This window comes from Lucilia sericata, unplaced genomic scaffold, assembly GCF_015586225.1.
Source record: "Lucilia sericata isolate MDLA Ls3-8-SP2 unplaced genomic scaffold, ASM1558622v1 Contig000203F_arrow, whole genome shotgun sequence".
NCBI classification, from domain to species: domain Eukaryota; kingdom Metazoa; phylum Arthropoda; class Insecta; order Diptera; family Calliphoridae; genus Lucilia; species Lucilia sericata.
In genome coordinates this window covers 178,147-195,174 of record NW_023994231.1, presented here as the reverse complement: position 1 = coordinate 195,174, position 17,028 = coordinate 178,147, and the positions used below count along the sequence as shown (strand labels likewise).

General features: G+C 28.9%; 1 protein-coding gene across 1 annotated transcript in view; it reads left to right on the top strand.

The window, feature by feature from the left end:
* The window catches only part of LOC119601984 (calcineurin-binding protein cabin-1-like), a 446,878-nt gene that overhangs the window by 302,524 nt on the left and 127,326 nt on the right, over window positions 1–17,028 (top strand). Inside the window, exons 11-12 of the mRNA XM_037953280.1 lie at window positions 11,971–12,127; window positions 12,205–12,445. Of these exons, the coding sequence (XP_037809208.1) occupies window positions 11,971–12,127; window positions 12,205–12,445 (398 nt within the window). The remainder of the gene's footprint in view (window positions 1–11,970; window positions 12,128–12,204; window positions 12,446–17,028) is intronic.

Below are 17,028 nucleotides of genomic sequence, written 5' to 3'. Positions count from 1 at the left end.
ATTTTTTCAGTTACAAACCATTTCAGATCCTACTTCCTTTCAAAATAGCAGAAAGTTAACTATGTATGTATATCCTACAGCAATATAGTGGTTAAGCTATGTCCGTCCGACTGTCCGTCCATGTAAACCTTGTAATCAAACTACAAGTCGCAATTTTCCAGATAATTTGATGAAAATAGGCTCAAATATTTAATTTTACCAAAGGACGAAGTTGTTTGAAAATGGATTAGATCGGAGCTCTTAATTGTAATTCCTTCCCTCTTAAACATTACCATTATAATCAAAATCTGCATATCTAACTCCTATATGAACATAAATCCCTCCACCAAATTTTGATAGGCTCTTTCAGAAAATCAGTTTTTCATCAATAAATTGCTTAAAAAGTAATGGACAAATTTCAATATAAATGCCTTATTAAAAAGAAATCACATTTTAGATATACTCATATTGGTATCATATGGTCGGCCATTCCCGAGTAATATATTTTATTTCAAGAACATCTTTAAAAATATATAACTATTTAAGAAAAGTTAATCTACCATTAAATAAATTTATCACATTTTATAAAAATTAGTATAAACATTTTTGAAAATTGTTAAAAAAAAAAAAAAAAAAAACAAGAAACATGCAAGTAATTTTATGGTAAAAACATGAAATATTTCTATAAAGCATAACTCTTTAATTTTTCATCGATTTTTATAAAATAAAATGTTTAATTTTTATGTACCTACGTGATTTTGTTATTAATTAATAAAATTAAATGCTGAATAAAATTATCTTTCTTGTGTTAAAATAGGGGGCAGAATGAAATTTTTGTATTGTAAATTAATTTGAAAAAATAGTTTTCGACCATATCCCTAGCAAATTAATTGTTTGTAGTTAGAACTATACAGGTATTTTTAAGTACCTGTAAAATAGCTGTTTATGCATAAAAGTGAGCATTTTAGAAACTAATAACTCATATAATTAAATATACTTTATTCCAGTATAGCCACAATTTTATATTTTGGGGAAGGATCCGAGATATCAGAAGTCTCGCATAGAATATGGCGTAGAATTAAAAAATTGTCTAAGATTGAAATATAGCTACAATCAAGCCATAAATATTGATATATTATATGTTACGATCGGACTTAAAATGGCGACGTTATATATAAAAAACAAAAAGGGCGGTATTTCTAGGCGTGGCAAAAAAATATTTTTTATATTTTTGGAAATATTATTAACATATCTTTAATCGTAGGGGGTGACTGACTCAACTTTTTTTCGACCCACCCTAATGTACATCTCCAAAATGTGCTCTAGAAGGTATCTCTGCAGGAGAAGCTTAAATATTAGAAAAACAAACGTGAAAGTTTCAAAAAAAGGTCTTTTTCGCGAAGCACACTAACAGCGTAACTTCAATATACCCAAAATATCGCGTGATCGAGATACTTTTAAATTTTACATATTGAAATCATAAAGCCGCGATAAAATATTAGCATGCAAAGATTTTAGAGCGAATACAAAAAAATTGCGAATTTTTCATTTTTTACTTTAGCAAATTTTCGCATTATCAACAAATTTTAAATTCTGATTTTATCAGTAATCAATCTTTATATAGAAAGAATTGGTTTGCATCAAAATCAAGGCCTCTCGTGGACTGAATACGCGGGGTTTCTTTCACAGCATAATTTAAATTAGGGACATTATACATCAACCGGTAGCTGACAATGATGCTTATACGAAAATCGATAAGCCATTCAAAAAAATGCGTTTTTGCATTAAAAAAGTGGAAAAAAGTTCATTCATGTAAATATATAAATTCTTTACAAAATTTAAATTAACCGAACAGATTTTCATTTTAACGGTTTTTTGCGTTAATACTTCATTTAAAAATGATAAAAGCAGTTAATTGTAGATAAACTGGGATATGTTGACTGCAAAAGAAATTTCATCTAAATTTCTCTTTCGCCGAAAACGCGGTGTTTAGTGTTACAAGACAATTCGACGAAGCACACCTAAACCTCTAATTAAAATTGGTAACAGTTAACATTAATCGGTAGCTGACAATGATGCTTATACCAAAATCGATAAGCCGTTAGAAAAAAGTACGATTTTGCATTAAATGCACTGAAAAAAGTTCGGTCATGTGTATGAAATTTATTTCCGAGCTTTATATAGATTTACATTTTAACGGGTTTTATATTACATACTCATTTAAATTCAGAAATGGAAGCAGAAGATAATTATAAACAAGCAGTTATTGGCTAACCACAAAAATATTTGCATAAAAGTTAAGAAAAACTAGTGAAGCACATCCTCCACGCTAATTAAAATTAATAAAATTATATTCTTTTTAGGTCGCTATTGATGAGGTCTGTAGCGAAATCTATAAGCCGTTCGAAAAAATACAACCATTTTGGATTTTATGCAATTTTAAAAAAATGCATTCGAATATAAGCATAAATAAATTAAAACCTCATAATTTTTAATCTATCAAACATAAATGCATAATTTTTTTATTTAATGATTGTAAATGAATGTATTAATTCATCATGTTAAATAGTTTATAAAAAAATGTTTACTTAGTTTTATAAAAAAATATTTTTTAAAGAGGTTGAAAAAAACTCTCGAATTTATCCACGAATATTTCAAATGTTTGGGTTAAATTTATTTGTATTTTGGATCCTTCGTTATGGGTTATATCCACGCTTATATTTTCGAGTTTCATGTAAAAACGTAATTTTGGGAATTTTTTTAAACTGTTAACTTTAAACCGCTAAAACTTTAGCGGCTTTTGCTAAAAATTATTCACGAGAAGATAATTGTACTTCTAAGATGTTAGAAAATGTCCACACAAAATATCGTTGATGTGCTATTAAAAAAATTTCATAATTTTTTTGAACCCCAAAATCTAAATTAAAAAGAGAATTTCCCATATGTACATATAACTTAACTTTTAAATTTTTTACAAGAAACTAATAAAGATAAAAACATGAAATTTTTCAGTCAGAAACTACATATGTATGTATTATTCATTTTAACATATGGGGAATTTCGTTTCAAGTAACTAGGGTGATCGACTCAGTTTTTCAACCGGTTTTAAGATTGTTTTTTGTGTTATACCAGTGTCGGTTTTTTCTAAATGTTGATTTTTCGAATATCGAATAACCCGATTTTTTAATTTTTAAATGGAAGTAATCACAAAGCTCTTAAAGGCAATGATCTAAGCTTTCTTTTCAGCAAAAAAATACAACAAAAAGTTCATTTTGAAAAAATGGAGGAAAATTAAATATTGAAAAAAATGTATTTTTTTTTTTTGATAGATATCCCACTCGCATTCCATTATGGGATTATAAAGCCCTTTATGGAAGTTGCTTTCTTTTAAGCAAAAAAGGGCCCATTTTGAAAAAAAAATATATAAAAAATTTTTATTATTAATTGAATATTCTTCAGGCTCGAGTTCGAGTCCCACTTGGGGATAAGTTATTTTCCAAATTGTAATGATATTTTTAATTATAAGAATACTGAAAATTTAATTTTTCGGACACAACAGCAGAATGGAATGCATTTTCTGGCCCGCTACGGCTCCTCATCAGCAATCTTCTTGTGCCATATGCTATGTCACTTGTAAACATCATCTATTTAACTCACAAGTTTTGAAGAAATGGAATATGGGAATTGTAACAAAGTCCTTATTCCAATTTCATTCTACTTTATTGAGTTAGATCGAAGTTTACGAGCTTTTTTCAGTGTTGTATTCTTATCTATCATAACTCTTTGTCGCTGCTTTAGCCAACTGTCAGTTAGCAATTAAGCAACAATTTTTGTTTTTGTATGTTTTGTTTATTTCTGTTGATCCTATTCAGTCGTGAATCAACAGCAGTGCATTAAACATGTACATATATCCACTGTGCCCAGTGTGTTTATATATTAAGATTATTGATTTCTTCGAACTGTGATATTAATATTATTAATTGAATATTCTTCAGGCTCGAGTTCGAGTCCCACTTGGGGATAAGTTATTTTCCAAATTGTAATGATATTTTTAATTATAAGAATACTGAAAATTTAATTTTTCGGACACAACAGCAGAATGGAATGCATTTTCGGGCCCGCTACGGCTCCTCATCAGCAATCTTCTTGTGCCATATGCTATGTCACTTGTAAACATCATCTATTTAACTCACAAGTTTTAAAGAAATGGAATATGGGAATTGTAACAAAGTCCTTATTCCAATTTCATTCTACTTTATTGAGTTAGATCGAAGTTTACGAGCTTTTTTCAGTGTTGTATTCTTATCTATCATTACTCTTTGTCGCTGCTTTAGCCAACTGTCAGTTAGCAATTAAGCAACACTTTTTGTTTTGTTTATTTCTGTTGATCCTATTCAGTCGTGAATCAACAGCAGTGCATTAAACATGTACATATATCCACTGTGCCCAGTGTGTTTACATATTAAGATTATTGATTTCTTCGAACTGTGATATTAATATTATTAATTGAATATTCTTCAGGCTCGAGTTCGAGTCCCACTTGGGGATAAGTTATTTTCCAAATTGTAATGATATTTTTAATTATAAGAATACTGAAAATTTAATCCTTCGGACACAACAGCAGAATGGAATGCATTTTCGGGCCCGCTACGGCTCCTCATCAGCAATCTTCTTGTGCCATATGCTATGTCACTTGTAAACATCATCTATTTAACTCACAAGTTTTGAAGAAATGGAATATGGGAATTGTAACAAAGTCCTTATTCCAATTTCATTCTACTTTATTGAGTTAGATCGAAGTTTACGAGCTTTTTTCAGTGTTGTATTCTTATCTATCATTACTCTTTGTCGCTGCTTTAGCCAACTGTCAGTTAGCAATTAAGCAACACTTTTTGTTTTTGTATGTTTTGTTTATTTCTGTTGATCCTATTCAGTCGTGAATCAACAGCAGTGCATTAAACATGTACATATATCCACTGTGCCCAGTGTGTTTACATATTAAGATTATTGATTTCTTCGAACTGTGATATTAATATTATTAATTGAATATTCTTCAGGCTCGAGTTCGAGTCCCACTTGGGGATAAGTTATTTTCCAAATTGTAATGATATTTTTAATTATAAGAATACTGAAAATTTAATCCTTCGGACACAACAGCAGAATGGAATGCATTTTCGGGCCCGCTACGGCTCCTCATCAGCAATCTTCTTGTGCCATATGCTATGTCACTTGTAAACATCATCTATTTAACTCACAAGTTTTGAAGAAATGGAATATGGGAATTGTAACAAAGTCCTTATTCCAATTTCATTCTACTTTATTGAGTTAGATCGAAGTTTACGAGCTTTTTTCAGTGTTGTATTCTTATCTATCATTACTCTTTGTCGCTGCTTTAGCCAACTGTCAGTTAGCAATTAAGCAACACTTTTTGTTTTTGTATGTTTTGTTTATTTCTGTTGATCCTATTCAGTCGTGAATCAACAGCAGTGCACTTCGTTTCTTCGATCTAACTCAATAAAGTAGAATGAAATTGGAATAAGGACTTTGTTACAATTCCCATATTCCATTTCTTCAAAACTTGTGAGTTAAATAGATGATGTTTACAAGTGACATAGCATATGGCACAAGAAGATTGCTGATGAGGAGCCGTAGCGGGCCCGAAAATGCATTCCATTCTGCTGTTGTGTCCGAAGGATTAAATTTTCAGTATTCTTATAATTAAAAATATCATTACAATTTGGAAAATAACTTATCCCCAAGTGGGACTCGAACTCGAGCCTGAAGAATATTCAATTAATAATATTAATATCACAGTTCGAAGAAATCAATAATCTTAATATGTAAACACACTGGGCACAGTGGATATATGTACATGTTTAATGCACTGCTGTTGATTCACGACTGAATAGGATCAACAGAAATAAACAAAACATACAAAAACAAAAAGTGTTGCTTAATTGCTAACTGACAGTTGGCTAAAGCAGCGACAAAGAGTAATGATAGATAAGAATACAACACTGAAAAAAGCTCGTAAACTTCGATCTAACTCAATAAAGTAGAATGAAATTGGAATAAGGACTTTGTTACAATTCCCATATTCCATTTCTTCAAAACTTGTGAGTTAAATAGATGATGTTTACAAGTGACATAGCATATGGCACAAGAAGATTGCTGATGAGGAGCCGTAGCGGGCCCGAAAATGCATTCCATTCTGCTGTTGTGTCCGAAGGATTAAATTTTCAGTATTCTTATAATTAAAAATATCATTACAATTTGGAAAATAACTTATCCCCAAGTGGGACTCGAACTCGAGCCTGAAGAATATTCAATTAATAATATTAATATCACAGTTCGAAGAAATCAATAATCTTAATATGTAAACACACTGGGCACAGTGGATATATGTACATGTTTAATGCACTGCTGTTGATTCACGACTGAATAGGATCAACAGAAATAAACAAAACAAAAAGTGTTGCTTAATTGCTAACTGACAGTTGGCTAAAGCAGCGACAAAGAGTAATGATAGATAAGAATACAACACTGAAAAAAGCTCGTAAACTTCGATCTAACTCAATAAAGTAGAATGAAATTGGAATAAGGACTTTGTTACAATTCCCATATTCCATTTCTTCAAAACTTGTGAGTTAAATAGATGATGTTTACAAGTGACATAGCATATGGCACAAGAAGATTGCTGATGAGGAGCCGTAGCGGGCCCGAAAATGCATTCCATTCTGCTGTTGTGTCCGAAAAATTAAATTTTCAGTATTCTTATAATTAAAAATATCATTACAATTTGGAAAATAACTTATCCCCAAGTGGGACTCGAACTCGAGCCTGAAGAATATTCAATTAATAATATTAATATCACAGTTCGAAGAAATCAATAATCTTAATATATAAACACACTTGGCACAGTGGATATATGTACATGTTTAATGCACTGCTGTTGATTCACGACTGAATAGGATCAACAGAAATAAACAAAACATACAAAAACAAAAAGTGTTGCTTAATTGCTAACTGACAGTTGGCTAAAGCAGCGACAAAGAGTAATGATAGATAAGAATACAACACTGAAAAAAGCTCGTAAACTTCGATCTAACTCAATAAAGTAGAATGAAATTGGAATAAGGACTTTGTTACAATTCCCATATTCCATTTCTTCAAAACTTGTGAGTTAAATAGATGATGTTTACAAGTGACATAGCATATGGCACAAGAAGATTGCTGATGAGGAGCCGTAGCGGGCCCGAAAATGCATTCCATTCTGCTGTTGTGTCCGAAAAATTAAATTTTCAGTATTCTTATAATTAAAAATATCATTACAATTTGGAAAATAACTTATCCCCAAGTGGGACTCGAACTCGAGCCTGAAGAATATTCAATTAATAATATTAATATCACAGTTCGAAAAAATTTTTATTTAAATTAAAAAATTAAACTCATTGGAATAAAACCTTATAAGACCAAAATGTCCATCTTTGACCCCTTCTAAGTCCGGCAGTCACTTGACATGAAATTCTCCATGTATATATTAGTATTTTATAGAAACATATTTGTGTTATTTTGTTGATAGCTAGGGGATCGATATTGATACTTCATAGTATAATTCATCAAAATATGTAATTTTATAATTTTAAATTTCCTTTTCAAATTAACCATTTCCATTCGCTTTTGCATTTGCAAAAAATCGGTGTTGTTGCAAAATTCAAATGAAAATTGTGATTTACCAGAACTAAAAATCGATTCTGATTTGAATTGGTGTCATGAAATCGACTTGATTTTCCTTTAATTCGAAAATTAGCGAATCCCATATTCGAATCAGATGTTCTGTTTTGTTTAGATTCTAAACTAGCATACGCCGCCGTTCTTCGCTACCCTCATCATACTGTAGATTTTCCTTCACTCAAGACGCGGTTTAATTAATGTTTTGTTTTTTCTTTTTTTTTTAAATGATGGAGGAAACAAATAGTGAAAAAGTGAAACTAAAAATATTGAGGAATCAGCGTAAGCCGCAATGATATATTAAAATTTACCCACTTTAAGGATTTTTTGATCGATTTCGTCTGAATAAAAAAGCTTTTCGAATGTTGTTGAAGTTTTTTTTTGAAGCTATTTCTATCCTTTCTCCTATTTGTGTTATAGAAAAAATAAGAACATCTTTGTTTTTTATATTTATAAAAATTAATTCAACTTACATTTTGTTCCAATTCCATTTAAACACATAAAACAAAACAAACAAAATACAAATTTGACACATACTAACTGATCAGATTATTTCTGACAAAAAAAAACGATAAAAACATATTCTGTGACACGAAATTCCGACAACAATTCTGATTCGAACATAAAACCGATAACATCTATTTCTGTGACACCAATATCCCTTTCCGTGGTTTTGTCAAATATATTCGACATTACAATAGACTCTGTTTTTAAGCATTTTTTGGGTATAATATTTAACTTTAGTTTAAATTTTTTTCTTTTAGATGAAAATGAAGACTTTATTATATTTATAATTGAGATTTTGAAAGATCTTCCGTATTTTAAAAGTATTTAAAAATCAGATTTTAAGAAATTGTCACTTATGACTACTTTTTAAAAAGTGCTTTTTAACAACGTTTAAAAAACAGCTTAATTTATGGCCAAAAAAATTGTATTTTAGGAGATCGGACTATGCAGATTTAAATTGTATTGTATTGAAAGAAGTTTAAGAAGACATTTTACAAAAAAAAAATTCATAAAAAATATTGGTGGTACTTTTTGGAGACTGTTTTTCGAATGTCGAATATATTCGACATTTAACTTTGACCTTCTATAACTCACTAGGGAAAACTCAAATTCAAAAAATATTATTTTTCCCGAATTCAGCATACTCAAATTATATTAAATATAAGTTTTCAAGTTTTTTTCTAGACATAAATTATTTTTGACCCTGAAAGGGATATAAACTTTTTGTCGATTTCAAATTCTGACCTCAACCAGATTCCACAACAACATTGAATAAAATTTGTTATTCGCTTTCTCTAAACTGGGATTCACAACATCCCTGTCTTATTCGTATCTTTAAGAGCGTATCCCACGTACAATAAAAAAGGAACTCAAAAAATAAATGAATAGTAGTATATTGTGTTTTATTTAAGGGGACGAAATACTTTAATAAAAAAGTCATACTTTTCTCAAAAAAACTTTTATATGATTTTAAAAAATTGGTAGGTTTCAAACGATTTGGTCAGTTGCAACGCTGCCACCGATTTTAAGATAATCCTGTCTGTTCTGTAAACCGAATCCGTGTAAATTTGTCATTAAAAAACGAGTTCTCAAATTCTTTCTCGTTTTAAAACCGAGTACACAAATCTAGTCGAAAGTAAATCGAATTTAATTTTATTCTAATAAATTAAATAATTATTTTTTGCGTTTTTTAATACAATTGTAACTTAATATAAATGCTGTGTCCATTTTAAACTCTTTTTCATTAAATACGTTTTTTTTCTGAATTTTACGTTCAAATAAAAATTCAATTTGCAGAACACCAAATTCGATTTTAAAAGCTTCTCGGTTTTGAAAACGAATCGATTTACAGAACAGTCATGAATATTTGAAAGAAGTAACGATTTTTGTGCACATTCACGCAAAGCGTGTCCCTCTAGCTTAAAAATTTAGTCAAAAATTGCGATATTTTCGTATATGAATGAGTAATGAATAAAATTTTTTACTGGAACTCCTGGTAAGAGTCACTATACATGCTTTTAGTTAGACATTTTTATATTTCATACTTTTTGGCGCAAAATATAAAAAAAAATCTAAAACTAAATTTTCGCCATTTTTGCGAATAAGGAACTTTTGAAGTAGAAAATTAAAAAAATATTATATACCTCTAAATATAATATTACACTGTGCAACAAAAAAATCTTTTCTGAATGAGTTTTTAATTTATATGCATTTAAAGTTTTGCAACTTTGTGAACAATTTGACCATATATGTATTTTATATGTATGTAATCCAATGAAGTAAGGCAATATATAAATTTCTCAATTATATTTAACTATTTAAGGTCTAAGATATTTACATTTATTAATGTTTATACTTTGTGGGCTTTAATTTCCTTTCTATTTTAATAGTTGTTAGTAGATACTCAACTAGAAATTTTCAAATTTTATTTGATTTATCAAAAAATAAAAGTAAAAATTTTAAAATTTGTAAATATTGATTAGTTTACTGAAATTAGATTTTCTATGGATTCCTTCATGGTCCAACTTTGATTTTTTTATATGTTGTTGTTGATATTATAAGCTAATTTTACTAAAGGAATAATGAAAATGTGAGATACCGTTATCCTTGACTCAAGGACATTTTTTGATATTATTATCCTTATTTTATAACCATAATATTTGAAATAAAATATTGTGAAATTACGACACATAGGCATTAATTACAGTCTAAAATGATTAAAATCGGATATATATGTTAGAATATAAGTATACAATATCAAGTTAATCCTTTTTAGAATTTTGGAAATTTTGGAGAACTAAATTTTGTATGTATGAAAAGAATATGTGTACCAAATTCCATCAAAATCAGAGAGGGTCTGAAAAAAGTTTGGTTTAAAATGCTAAAACCCTTTGGTGAATTGGATCTATTAATTGTCTGCTTTCATTTGCTCTAGTTTTCATCAGGTGTATAAAAGGGTACGTCGATTTCCTGGTAAAATTGTGTAAAAATTAAGAAAAAAAAATTGTACCCACGTTTTTACCACCATATAACCAGTGGGTGATGGCACACGAATTTATCATAACTCTTATGATAAATTTGAGTCATATACAGAAAGATATCTAAGTATGCGGCTACACAAATTTTTGGTTTGTCACAAGCATTTTTTTTTTGAGAAATTTTAACTTTGACTGCTCATAGCTTTTAAATCTAAAAACACTTAAAATATCGACTTCGCGAAAATTATGAGCCAAAGTGTCATAAATTCAAATATGTACAAATTATCTTATTAAATTCACCAAAAAAGGATATAAGTCAGTTTTGTTGAGTTAAACATTTTTCTGTATTCAACCATATAAATATGTATATTCCAGGTCCTTGTGAGATTCTGAGTCTATTTAGATATGTCTTTCTCTGTGTCAGCCTAAAATACGTTCACGTTAAAACTAAGCAAAGTAAATCAACCAAAGTTTGGTATTGAAAATCAGCGTAAAATGTTATGAATAAAACGTAAAATGCTATGAATAAAAATTTCAGACCACCTCGAAAAAAATTACGTTTTTTTCCTAATTCTCGAGCGGTTTTCTCAGAAAGTACCGAAAATAATTCGATGAATTTTGTAAATGCACATGTAAATGTATTTTATTACTGAATGTAATGTAAACAACAACATACAACAAAGCAAGCGTAAAAAACAAGTAGATTTTTAGGATAAATTGTGTTAATATTTTAAACTAAATTTTTTTTATAATAAAATGAAATTATAAAGTGCTATAAACCAATGTAAATCTTACAATAATTAAGCTTTTACGGATATACATATTAAGTACGTTAGCTAAATATAGCTAGCACAATACCGGGGAGAAAAACCCGTTTGGAATTCCATCTTTTGAAATCGTATGTCCTTTAAACTTTAAAGTCCTTTTACAGGAGCATAGGAGCTGATTATGAAAAACTGAGTACACAGAGTTAATACTAATGGTCCGCAGTTTCCTGTACACATAGATTTTTTATGTGTGAAAATGACTGTTGCACGGTGTTATTTGTATACCACTGAGTGACAGGAATAAATTATCAACTTTGCTCCTTATAAACAGTGACAAGTTTAAGCAATAATCAAAATATGATTTTAATAGATGATTTGACGTGTTAGCTATAATTTACTATCAGCAATTTATCAGAATTAAAAAAAATGAAATAATTTTTGGCCGAAATTGACTACCGTGCATTGGTACGAATCACTACAATTCAGTTAAATTTGTTTTTATATTGCAGTTGTTGCCTTAAGCAAGGAAAATTTGTCTCGAATGGTTCAAGATGTAATACGAATTTTGGTTTATCAATTTGATGGAACATTCGATAAAAATAGTAATCATGGCCACGAAATAAATTTTAAGAGGTCATGGGTTATTTTGCACCGTCTTATTTTAAGGTAACATTTTATTATATAAATATATATATATATATATACTTAATATTTAAACCGTATACATTTTTTCTTATACATAGAGAGGAAAATGATAGCCCTAATACACTCAACGCTAAAACTGATGACATACAAGACGTAAATGAGTTAATTCCAAAATCATTTTTAATTTTATTTACTGCTCATGAATACTTGGGAAAGCGCCAGTGGTGTACTAACGACAATGGAGAATTTCTACAATACATATTAGATGCTGTTGTGCTTAATTTAAAAGCTCCCGTTTATGATGTTTGTCGAGATGTCATATACGAATATCTTGAACAGGTATGATTATGAATTACACTGTAAGAATTACACACAAAGAAATAATTTTGTGTCGTATAATTTAGTGTTATACTACGCTTTGTCAAAATAATGAGGTATTGATCTTTGAAGTTTGCACTGTATGTGTTGCGATATTTAAGGGTAAATACTTCAAAGGATCACTAAATTTGTTGTTTCTAAATACTAAAACCCCAAAAACTCTTAACCCACAATATAAATAATTTTTTTTTTATTTTTTCACTTTAACGTTACAAATAGTTTTACAATAACAGTTTTACAATGTTAGTTTTACAAAAATAATTTAAAATTAAAACATAAAGAAAAATAACGGCATCGTTGATATATAAAAATGTTCGCCGGATTTGGTTAGTTTATTAATAGTACATAATTTGATTTACATTATTAATAATTAAATTAGTTTATTAACATTTTCCTAAAGCTCAAGGCCATTTAAATATAAATACATATAAACATATATTTAGAAAACCTATATCTTCATCCTCATTCAATAAACATACATACTTTCTCATTTTCCGACAATACCTTGAAAGTGTTGTATATTTTCCCTTTCAATTAAATTACATAGTGAGCATATATAATTGAAGCATGGAGCCGAATAAGGGCGCATAAACCATTTGGGAAATTATACAGAAGAGCATAAAAACATCATAAAACCTTTAAATTATATTTAAAAATTGAGAAACTTTTTAAATATGTCCTCACATATCATTCATAGCTATCCCTCTGAAAAATTTCAGTAAAAAATTAAAATCACAACTTGCAAAAATCGACACTTGAAATTTTGCTAAAATGAAATAAGGGCATATATCCATATATTTTTGTTGAATATGTTCTGTAATAAATGATTTTTCATGTACTTATTATTAACTAAATAGGATAACACTTGGACAGCATCATCGTAAGAGACCATAGTATAATTTGCTTAAGTTTCAAGGAGGACCTTGATTATCCTTTAATATTAAATCACTATTTTGCTATTTTTATACCTTAAATTTCCAATATTTTTGAGTTAGAGGTCTGGACAATGTCAACTATAGTTATTATTATTACTTCAATGCCTTATAAGGACGAAAACCTTCTTAACTTAAAACTATTTAACAAATCAAAAATTGTCTTGTTAATATATACTTATTTATGGATATATGCCCTCTTTGTTGTCCATCCCAGCAAAATCTTTGCTTACAATGATTACCATTAAGTACTTTATTAATGGCTCACTTTGTATGTAAAGTCTAAAAAAAATCATAATAAAGAAACAAACAAACATAAAACAGTTACTTTTTCTTTTTTTCCTTTTTTTGTGCACACGATATCAAATATCTATTTTTAGACAAACAGAAAATAAAATAGTATTTGTGTGTGAAAACTATTATTTGACGCACAAAAAACAGCTAAGCAGTGGTGTAGTGAGTGGAGCATCCAACTGGCAGACGGAAGGTATTGAGTTCAACCCCAGTCTGTGTCGACTTTTTATTTTTATTTTTTCATAAATATTCTATAAATAACTCTACTAAAAAAACAAGTTATTTCCAACCAAATAATATTGACTTACTTTTGGAACATCTCAAACAAAAATAAGTACTTTTTCTAGTAGAATTGTAAGCACTTTACTCGATGAATTCTGGAGAATTTGTAAGCAAATATTTTGCTGGGATATTACGATTAATATTAAAATAATATTTTTTTGCAATATATTTAAGGAATTCATGGAATTGAAATGTGTTCTTCCTATTCTGTAAATTTGATGCAATTATAATAATTATTTATACGACTTTTAACAAAAATTACTTGATGATTCTGATATTTTTTTACCTTAAATAAAAAATAATATTACAAAAACGTGCTATTAAAGCTAAATATTTTGGCGAAAACTTTGGATTTTTCAATTTATATCTACACGAATAGATGTAAATAGACCAGATGAACACTAACCATCGAAAAACGCGATTTGGGAAAAGTGGTATTTACGCCCTTCGCATCCATGCTTCAATTGTTGTTTTGGTAGTACAGATGTATATTTAAATATAAGATGTCTGAAAATCTCAGTTTCCATTTGGCTTTTAAACGTATTTCCTTTTTTCCAATAAATGTCTTCCATGTTGTATTTAAGCTATTCTTTGCAGCATAATTTCTAACCGCGACGTGCTGCTTAAAGATCATTTTCTATATTTTAAGAGTTAATAGGTATTAGTTCAATTATGTACGTATGTATAATGAATCTATTACACCGTGATACAATTTATAATTTTTTTTATTTGACTTGAACGAGACCATATAAACATGATACTAGAGGTTATTTAAAGTGAAACTGCGTTTTCAGTTTTTCACTTTGTGATCTTTTCTCCTTTTTAAAGGACTTTAAAGTTGTAAGGATATTAAAATTTATTAAAATATATTTATTCATTCAATTATTCGAGTTTTTATATTATTCGGTTTATTCGACAAATAATTATTTTTTATGTTAGCCGGTTAATAATCGGATAATTCAAAATTATTCGGTTAACCGAATAAATAAAAAGAAGGAAACTGGATCTTTCTTACGGCTCACAGTGGGGCAGAATGGAAATTTTTTGGAAATAAATCTGGCATTTCTAAACGGCTGATCCGATCGGGATAAAATTTGGCGTGAGCGTAGCCAAGGAGCATTCGAGTTTAAATTTTGAAGATGAACCCTGCAGATGCCCCAGGGACGGGGCTGTGGCGGCTCAAAGTAGGGTACCTACGACATGTAAAATTTTTAAACTCGTGCCATTTTTTTGTTTTTCACCCAAATACAAAGATTTTTATATTTTGTGAAAGCGCTCGACGAGATCTTGAAAAAACATGCTTGGACATACTACTTATCTCTTATAATATCCGAGTTATAGGCATTTAAAAATTTTGTGATACAAAATTTACCATACCTTGGTCCGCCTTTTTTTGAATACCGGGCGTAATTTTGGACCAAATGGACTCAATTTTTTTCTTGTTAGTTAGACAACAAAATTTCCAATAATATACAAAAAATTCCAGATCAATATCATTTACAGATCCAAAAATATACGTTTTTTAATTTAAAAATTCAAAAAATTTTAGATTTTTGCCGTTTTTTTTGCTAAAAATGTGTCCTAACTCTTTTATTAATAAAATAAAATTTTCTTTAAGAACATATAACAATTTTATAGTTTTCTAAAAGGTATCTTTACGCAGAACGCTTTGGCGTAAAAAACTTGTCCTATTTTTTGAAAATGTTGCCAATGTGTCCTTCCGAATATGACCTATTTTTTATCAAAACTTCAACTTTGGGCGACATGTTCTAAAATCCCAAAGCTGGGATCAGAAAACTGAAAGCAGTTTTGGAAACCTCAATATGTTTTCTATTTGCTCCAAAAGTATTTTCCCAGCCCTGAAAGAAATGTGGACCCTATGGGCAAAAAAGTAAAAAATCCCATTTTTGGGATTTTCATTCCTATTTTTGGGAATTGCGGGATGCCCTTTGACCTTTTCAATTTTTTTTGCATTTTCTTATTTGAAATGACAAATTTAACAAGCGTTGAAAATTTCATTGAGTTTTGTTCATAAATAAAGATTTTGTCATATATTACATATTTGTTTAATTTCTAAAACTATGATTTATATCAAAATTTTAATAGGGTCGCAGATAGCTACAACAATTTAGTCCATATTTATCTCTTAATATCATTTTTTAGTTAGATATCGAAATTCTCGACAAAAAATTTCAAGCCAATATCTCAATTACATTCAAAAATATGTTCATTTAAACCTGTGTCCTTTAATTTCATCTTTTTCATATTTTAGTATTAGTTAGTTAGTTTGAGAGGAGGATGTATATCCATCAAATCCGAAGAAATACACCACCAGTGCCTCAGGTGGGAATCGAACCCACCACCTCCGGTCTACCAGACTAGAACACTAACCACTAACCTACCGGAGGCCACATTTTAGTATTAAGTATGACAGAACATATTTAAATCTTATATTTACCTATTTTCTATTTGTTTGCTTATCCTTATAATTGAAAGGTCCTATTATGCTTAAATTTTCAGAAATTTATAACTATTTTTTACCTACATTTTTTCGACAGATCATTTCGTTCTGTTGCGTTTATGATCATGTAGGTAAAAATATACAGGTAATGATAATTTCGATTCATTCACTAATAAGAAATATCAATGACTGAATTACAGGTTATAGTAATATAGTCCTAAATGTTAATAGGTAGACAATTGAAGCATGGATGCGAATAAGGGCGTAAAGACCACCTTTTCAAAATCGCGTTTTTTCGCATAATTATATTAAACTAACCTTTTTACATTTATTCATAAAAAAATAAATTGAAAAATATAAATTTTTCGCTAAAATAGATAGTTTTAAAAGCACGATTTTTAAATACTATTTATTTTTTTGGGTAAAAAATATTAGCAATTTAATGTATTTTTCTGTAAAAAATCGTATAAATTTTAATTCTAATTGCACCAAATTTGCAGAATGGTTGGAAAACATTTCAAATTTATTAATTTTTTAATTATATTGCAAAAAAGATTATTATTGAATGAATTATT